The sequence below is a fragment of the Haliotis cracherodii genome, unplaced genomic scaffold (genome assembly GCF_022045235.1).
Source record: "Haliotis cracherodii isolate W230 unplaced genomic scaffold, xgHalCrac1.p SCAF_12, whole genome shotgun sequence".
In the NCBI taxonomy this organism is placed as follows: Eukaryota; Metazoa; Mollusca; class Gastropoda; order Lepetellida; family Haliotidae; genus Haliotis; species Haliotis cracherodii.
The window spans coordinates 21,166,930-21,176,134 of NW_027266267.1; the positions used below are offsets into that span (position 1 = coordinate 21,166,930).

General features: G+C 41.0%; 1 protein-coding gene across 1 annotated transcript; it reads left to right on the forward strand.

Moving 5' to 3' along the window:
• The first annotated feature begins 790 nt into the window (after positions 1–790).
• Positions 791–8,637, forward strand: LOC139457643 (dynein regulatory complex protein 12-like). Its single transcript, XM_071238996.1, has 6 exons — positions 791–914; positions 1,325–1,396; positions 3,119–3,238; positions 4,383–4,475; positions 6,341–6,471; positions 7,017–8,637. The coding sequence occupies exons 1-6, from the start codon at positions 854–856 to the stop codon at positions 7,143–7,145; spliced, it is 606 nt and encodes a 201-aa protein (XP_071095097.1). The 5' UTR covers positions 791–853; the 3' UTR covers positions 7,146–8,637.
• Positions 8,638–9,205: the final 568 nt, after the last annotated feature.

Here is a 9,205-nt window from a genome sequence, read left to right on the forward strand (position 1 = left end):
GTTTATGTACGACATATATATTTTTCCAGAATGTCATTGCCCATAATTAAGTGTGCATATAACACACGAGTGCGTATTATACGCGAATAAATTTAAGTCTTGTGTACATTGATCAATCGGAAGGGGTGCTAATTGGGATTGTTCACTGGTCAATATGTTAGCATTTATCGCCGTGGGCGCTTATTAGAGCGGGGCGCTTATTACGTCGACTACGGTAAATTGTAATGAAAATATTCTCTATTACAGTTACTCAAAAGTGTTGCGGTAGAACCCCCATCATCTATACTACTGCTGTGTCATTTTTTCATGACATTCACACCAACCCATCCCCTATATAGGTTTCAAAAGGCCGGGGCGAAATATATTCAATGCTCGTGTGACAATACATTTTGGACACATCGCAAGGTTTTATGTAGTCCCTACACGACTGCTACAGGCGGCTGTCATACAGCTTGACTATTTGATGAATGCGGCCTTTACACGAACAACCAAATGAATGGTAAAATGCTTTATAGACATGAGCAAAGTTTATTACAACAAATACTGTGTAAAATACAGCAAGTCTAGAAAAAGGCGACATTTGTTGGCCGAATGCCAAAAATGTGCCCTTTTGACACAGAATGTGTCAGGTTGAGAGACCGGTTGCTGTGCTTGTCATAGGATATCTAACCAGTATGGTTTGTTTTTATATTTTCTACAAGCTAGTAGTAGTATGCGCGCAGAGGCCGCGGACCAGTTAAAATATATCAGCCAATAGAAACACGCCGTGTTCGTCACTGCTGAGAGTAGCTTCATTGGCAACCAGGAAGACCGCAAAGCACTTGTTGTGTTGTGTCCGCACAGTTGTGTCAAAATGCCGCCTAAGAAGAAAAAGGGGAAAGGAAAGGGCAAAAAGAGAGGCAAGAAGAAGGATGGTAGGTGTTTTTAACGGAAAACAAGATAATGTTTAACGATCTGTGCGCAAAACATCATCTCATTCCTCTGTGAATTAGTCCGTGTTCGGAAGTGCTTGTAAAATGACATATCGACGATATAATAGCAAAACTGGTCCTCACATCTCGTGATTTAAGCAATTTATTAACCAAATATTTCTTATTAACATTCTTTTAATTTTAATGCAGTTGTCTAACTTGTTTAATCTGTTAGGATCAACGTCTAATGTTTGTTATGAGAAGTCGGACATCTTTATAGCTTATTTACTTCACAAGGCAATCGATATTTCTGAGAATTATTTCTTATGAGCCATATTTTATTTTGTTCAGTGACTGGTTTGTTGACTGTCACACAGTTAATGTTTATTTTTAATTTCTTGTTATGTCCACAGATGCCCAATTGGAACTTGAAGATAAATACAAGCGGACGATGGACGAGATTGAGGCGCTTAAGGACCATCTGGGTAATATTGCTAAGGATCTTAGGAATAGATTTGTTCATATTACATGAGGTACTACTGACACCGGTTTGTACAAATCTCCAAGGAAAATCCCAGAGTCACAGAAGACTGATTACAATACCTACCGCCCCCAATTGAAGATGTTGGTTAGTGGGATGGATATGACGAGGAATCGATCATAAAGTTTCTTAATACTGATTAATCATTAAAATATACATTGTCGAATAAGACTTCAGTGAATGCAATCCTAAAAATATGGGGATCCGTGGTGATGAAGTTATGAAACTGTTGTAATCAGAGCCATCTGACTATGCATTAGTGGTGTAACGATACACGTATTGTATCGATTTACGACTCCTGTATCCTGATACATTTCACTACAAGTTATTTTGGTGTAAAAACATGTGAATAATAACAAACTGTTCAACCACCAGCTTATGCAGATTCTCTAGTATTTCATGGTTGGACCACGATTTTAGTCCACTAGTCCTTGTCATGATAAAATATAGCAAAACCCTTAAAATGGCAAATTTCTACCATTCCTTAGGAAACTTTAACTACTGGGCAGTTTGGCAAGGACTATAGGACTAGTGCCAATTTCTAACCCTGTGGTCATGAATAGCTAGCATTCACAGTGCTCCCTACCTGTATGTCTGCTCTACAATATCCCATCTTTGATCTCTGAAATTTGATAACAAATGAAACAGAATCACTGTATCAGGATACACCTGTATCGCACCCATAGTATTGGAATATGTATCATATCATGGCCCCGTCATATTGTTAAACCTCGGCTGTGCATAATCAAGTAAGGCTGTTAAAAAAACACATCAATACTCCTCCTTCACAGGTATTAATCACTATTGTTTGGGAAAGATCATCATTTCAGAGGGGTGGTGGTGAAATTTGTCTGAGCACTGTATCATATTTTGCTGCCCCCCCCCCCCCCCCCCCCATTTTATGTAACGCTATTTCAAGACCCTCACTTTTCCATTTATTTTTGTGAACTTACATCCCCTGATGCTGTGGGGAGCTTGAGGACAGAGTCAAGCTCCTCACAGCGATATCCCGTTAGCGGAGCTCTCTATACTATTGCTGCCACATCCATGCTTTGAGATGAACTCTCATCCAAATGACCGTTATGTTAACAAACAAGTGATGACTGGCGTGATGCCAAATATTCTTATCCCAGTTTAATTATTGTCTTTGTTTGGTTTGTCAATTTGAATTTTTGTTGCATAACAACTATTATGTAATTGGTGTAAGAATATAAGGGAGACGTTAGTTGATTTTCCGTTCATCTGCAACCTCAAACCATCTGGGAAATAAGGTCACTTGTTAACCTTTTTCAAAACTAACTGTGATGGCATTCCCAAAGACATAAACAAAAGTATAAACGTCACACCATTTGGGGTTAGAGGGCAAATTTCAAGATTCTCGTAATGGTCACGTCTACACTGGTGGCAGCAATGTTACCGAGAGTGTAACGAAGGTGTCACACACTGGTAAGGAGCTTGGGACAGAGTGTACAAAGGGAGGTTATTCACAACTTTACATCAATCGCATACCACTGAAAAAACTGCTCTTTTGCCAGACCTGATACAGCACAACAGATAAATTTGCAGGTATGCTAATCCTAAATGCAGGACATGGGAATCTTTCAACTTACCAAGATTAGTAATTTTACACAACATTTCATTTTTTAATTGATCAATTTTTCCTCAGCGGTGCGGAAGCAGCTGACGAGGCGTGCCAATGTGTCGAGTGACGGGTGGCAGCAGCGCATGTCGGCGGCGGAGAAGGACCTGGAAACACACAAGGCAGACCAGCTTGCTATCAACGCAGGTCAGTCAGTCGGGCAGGGCGGTAACCATGGCAACATGACACTGTGCAGTTTCAGATTTGTCCGCGTTGTTGAGTGTCTGGTGCCAGGAAATATGTTTTTGAATTTTCTTGGAGTTTCAAGACTTTCAGTTGATAATATTAACTGAATAAGAGGAGTTATGCACAATTCGATGACAGTTTAAAATTTCCAAGGCTTGCCGAGGAGTTTTTATCTTTTGTTTGTTTGTTGTTCAACGCCTCACTCAGCAGTATTCCAGCTATATGATGTTGGTATGTAAAAAATCGAGTTTCGACCAGACAATTCAGAGATTGACATCATGAGCATCAATCTATGCAATGAGGATACGATGACATGCATCAACCAAGTCCGCAAGTTTGACCAACTGATCCCGTTAGTTGCCTCTTAATACAAGCATAGTCACCACTTACAGCAAGCGTTGGGTTGCTGAAGACCTATTCTCTACCCAGATATTCACAGGGATTTTATCCCTTGTTGACAAATGTTGTTATATTTGATAAATAAAGACACAAGGGTGAGGTTATTTTCATCCTCTGAAATCTTTCAACTTATTCAGCTTGTAAACAGTTAAAAAACAGGTCTCAAATACACCTAAACAGATTCAGTGGCAGATGGGTTAATGATGCTGATTGATCGTGTCGTCATGGTAACTGATGACTTGACATTAGGCTGAAAAAATAATAGTTTTGGTTCTCAGGCACCACCTGCATCATCATAAAGTCTGCAGCACATTTTGTTTTTATTTCCATTTCCAAAATAATATAAAAATCCCAATACTTAAAAACAATGCAGTCCAATATAGCATACAGTTACTTCCCTATACATGCGTGCTGCTTTACTGCGCATCTTGTGTTATGGTCATGGCGACAATAGGAGTTTGTGTGCTTCATTATGCAGGGAGGCCCTTTGCCGATGATGGTACACAAGTGTTTAATACTAGTTTAGACCGGCAAAAAACAACAACGCCCGCCTGCAATATATTTTCAAAAGTCATTGCTTGCGAACCAATTCTTTTATTTTCTTAAGCCTTAGTCTGCAAGCATTGTGATGTCATTGACTTCACCTGCGTGATGTCTCCTGTATAAGCCAACTTTGAGTGATAAAGAGATGTGCTGCTTACTTCAGACATGACGAGGCAGTACAAGACGATGCAGACCGAGATGGGGATCACCATCCACCAGTTGGAGACGGAGCTGGAGAGAACACATCAGACACTCAGTCAGTTATCTCCCCTTATCTCACTCACTAAATCTTGTTGTAAAATGACATCTCCGTGTCATTTATATCCTCATCATACCTGCAAACAATTTCTAACCCTTACTCCCCCTAATGGTTTTCATAAAGTATACTTCTCAAAAGAAGTTAAGGAACACCCGTTTTTTTCATATTACTATAGTTCATCTATCATGGCATGACAAATTAACTTTAGTAATATGGAAGAAACAAGTTTTCCTTAACTTCTTTTGAGTAGTATATTATGGTTTTGTGGTTCCGATCTTCAAATCTTTACCAGTGATGTGCTGGTCAATCTCATTAAAATCAGATCTTAGTTCTTGCTCCCGCTTAACAAAGATCTGAGGACATCCCATTAGGGGTCGGGGGGCACGGGTGGCCCAGTCGTCTAAGGCGCCTTGATTGGTTGTGCAGAGTTGCGTCCCTTGGGCACGCCAGAAACCTATGATTGTGGGTTTGAATCCCGGTTCGCCCTGATTATGTTTCTAGGTTTGTCAGCACCATACCTGTGCTTGTGGGTTTCAACGAAGTGGTAAACGTCTGAGACCTGCATCACTTCGGGCTTTCCTCCCACATTAAGCTGACACACCGTGATATAACTGGAATACTGTTAAAAGCGGCGTTAAACCCAACTCACTCACTCACTCTTATTGTCATTCCAGACTAATCTTACCTTTGGGCTAGTATTTATCTAACACTATAACTGAAACTAACACTTTATATCCTGATGTACCCTAATTTTGAACAGTTAAGACGGCATTGCTGATGTTTCAAAGGATGAGTGAATCAAAACTCAAATTCGGCTTCATACCAGTAGGTGATGTCTTCAGCAATAGAATTCAGTTATATTCCGAAAGAAAAAACTCCTTGATAAAAGTTGTGAGCTTCATTGCACTCTAGCGACGTCACCTATTGTCGAACACCTGATTGGTTTTGGTACTTTAGAGGATTTTCTTGAATGAACAGACATGTTTTGGCGCACAGTTTTCAACATAATTCTCACAGGTCGGCATTAAAACTGACAAAGTAATTGATAGTTTGAAACTTATTCACAAATTATGAATATTTGTCACATGATTGTGTTCACACTATTTTAATCTTCCTTTTCATCATGACATAGACACCAAAAGTCTGAATGATGATGGAATGTTCTGACATGTGTACAGTACTTCACATGTACTCAATGTTGACAGGCTGAAGGCGTGCATTCTCAAGCCAGCAGCTTTGATGACTCTCCCTATAATGTGACAAATCAACATCAAATACAGCCGTTAGAAAACAGGTGTCATTCGAAAATAGGGTACTCAGTGATGCCTGAATTTTCCCTGAATCCCAATGTATTACTTAGTTTGGATCTATGATTACATGAAAGTATGTAAAACTATATGAAAATTTGAATAAATGTTACACCATGATAACTAAATGTTTGAGTACAACTAACAACATACTGATAACGTAGCTCCTCTTGCCCACAGGGCTGTCGGGTAGCCTAGTGGTTAAAGCGTTCCCTCATCACACTGAAGACCCGGGTTCGATTCCCGACATGGGTACGATGTTTGAAGCCCATTTCTGGTGTCCCCCGCCGTGATATTGCTGGAATATTGCTAAAAGCGGCGTAAAACCAAACTCACTCATTCTTGCCCACATATGTTGGACTTTATGCAGAGTCAGCAGGAATTCCAATACCTTATGTCAGTGCTGCCTAAGGGACCTTCCATCTTATCTTCTGTCCTAGAAAATGCTTGAAAAATATATTTATGCTTTAATCTGTTGAAAAGAAAAGAAATTGTCTGCCACAAAATACACAGAGCCTTTTTAAAAGTAATTAAATCCAAATGTTGTCGTTGCAGAGAAGACGGAGGCGGAACTGAAGAAGACGAAGGAGGAGAAGGAGATGATGAGGCGAGAGAAGGACAGCGAGATCAACGACCTCAAGTTGAAGATCAGCAGCATGGAAAAGGCCTACGAGAATATACTCAGGGTAAGACCATCGGGGATATACTCAGGGAAAGGCCATCAGGGATATACTCAGGTAAGGCCATCAGGGATATACTCAGGGAAAGGCCATCAGGGATATACTCAGGGTAAGTCCATCAGGGATATTCTCAGGTTAAGGCCATCAGGGATATACTCAGGGTAAGGCCATCAGGGATATAGTCAGGGTAAGGCCATCAGGGATATACTCAGGATAAGGCAATCAGGGATTTACTCAGGGTAAGGCCATCAGGGAAAATACTGTGTAAGGCCATCTTGTACTTTCTCAGGATAACACCATCAAGAATATACCCCAGACATTTGGATATTTGATACAATATACAATATGGTGATGTCACAAGAGATTTTCAAAGATATTAAAAGCTAAAATGGCAATGGGATGACATCACTAGAGGTTTATATACTTAGGTGATGCCAGTCGGGATTTTGAAAGGGTAAGAATGTGAGAGTCATGCATTTATTAAACGCATGACAAATGGATCATGAGAATAATGTAATAACTTGTCCAACTCTTGTTCTTCTGTTTGACAGGAAGCTCTGGAGTCTCTGGAGGCTAAGATTGACATGGCCAAGACCATGTGGGAGGAAAAGTCTACCCACATTCAAGCCAAAAATAAACAAGTCCTTCTAGAGTTTGGTCTGAACCCATTAGATATCTAGAATTTGGCCTACATCCTCAGGACATCTAGAACATCCAGTAAGCCTTGATTCTCTGGACATCTAGAACACCAATCTCGTCTTGATTCTCTGTAAATCTAGAACACCAATCTGGACTTGATTCTCTGGACATCTAGAACACCAATTTGGGCTTGATTCTCTGGACGTCTAGAACACCAATCTCGTCTTGATTCTCTGGACGTCTAGAACACCAATTTGGACTTGATTCTCTGTACGTCTAGAACACCATTCTGGACTTGATTCTCTGGACATCTAGAACACCAATCTGAACTTGATTCTCTGGACATCTAGAACACCAATCTGGACTTGATTCTCTGGACATCTAGAACACCAATCTCGTCTTGATTCTCTGGACATCTAGAACACCAATCTCGTCTTGATTCTCTGGCCATCTAGAACGCCAGTCTCGTCTTGATTCTCTGGACATCTAGAACTCCAATCTGGTGTTGGTTCTCTGGACATCTAGAACGCCAGTCTTGTCTTGATTCTCTGGACATCTAGAACTCCAATCTGGTGTTGGTTCTCTGGACATCTAGAACTCCAATCTGGTGTTGGTTCTATAGACATCTAGAGCAACTGTTTGGCCTTGATTGTGGGTTTGAATCCCGGTTCGCCCTGATTATGTTTCTAGGTTTGTCAGCACCATACCAGTGCTCGTGGGTTTCACCGAAGAGGTAAACATCTGAGACTTGCATCACTTGGGGCTTTCCTCCCTCATTAAGCCGACATGCCGCGATATAACTGGAATACTGTTAAAGCGGCGTTAAAACCAACTCACTCACTCACTCATCGCCTTCTTCCAATATTGATGCTATTCCTGATATTCTTGTCCATCCCAGCTTCAACAAAGTGATCTTAGCACTAAGGTGATCATAACTCCCACACCTTAACATAGAATTATGACAGTCGTAGCGCTAAGGTTGTTTCGTACAACAACCCCCTGGAGTTTATAGGACGCCAGTGATACTGTACGACTGGATAATCAGTCATAACGCAGATCATTTGCTGAATTATACTACTCAACTTCTGATAGGGACAGTTCTGTTATTCCTAGATATACAGGGGGCACGGGTGGCCCAGTCGTCTAAGTCGCCGCGATTCGCTTTGCAGAGTTGCGTCCCTTGGGCACGCCAGAAACCTATGATTGTGGGTTCAAACCTGGTTCGCCCCGATTATGTTTCTAGGTTTGTCAGCACCATACCCGTACTCGTGGGTTTCTCTGAAGTGGTAAACGTCTGAGACCCGCATCACTTCGGGCTTTCCTCCCACATTCAGCTGACATGCCGAGATATAACTGGAATACTGTTAAAAGTGGCGTTAAACCCAACTCACTCACTCCTTGACATACAGCAGTGTCCCAATAACATGTTCAGAAGTGTGTTATAAAATGTGTCCAATGATGTTTGTGATCAGATTGAGAAGATATGCATGATGTATTGAAGTCTGCCTTTTTTGTCAGTGCTCACACTGTAAATCTTAGCATTAAATAAAATATTGTAAAATTTGTCAAGGAATTAGTGCTTCATTTCATCCTTGTTATAGTCTGGGAATGCTGAAACAATACCTATTGGGATGCCTGGTTAGAATTGGTCCCTATCACTTTTGTTGATCGTGCAAGGGACTAAATGGATCACTTGGTCAGGCTCGGTGATTGGTTGACTGCTAGTCATCATACCCTGTTGGATGTGGGACGTTGCTCTAAATCACTGGATTGTCAGGTCCAGACTCAATAATTTTACAGGCCATGATCATAATGCTGGAATATCCAAGACTGTTGCACTTAAATAGGTGTGTGTGTGTGTGTGTGTGTGCGTGCGTGTGATAATTTGTTTGGACAAATGCCGATTTTATAGTGCTAGCCCAGTGTGATTCCACTCCGTTATACAAGACTGACCCACTCAGACACAGACCTATTCTACCCCGGAATCTTCATGGGTCGCTCTATGTGTGCTGTGTGTGTGTGTGCGGCCTAGTGTATGTACACGATAGTGCTAGCTCACTGTGATACCATGCTGCAGTTTAACATGAATACCGTACCCAGA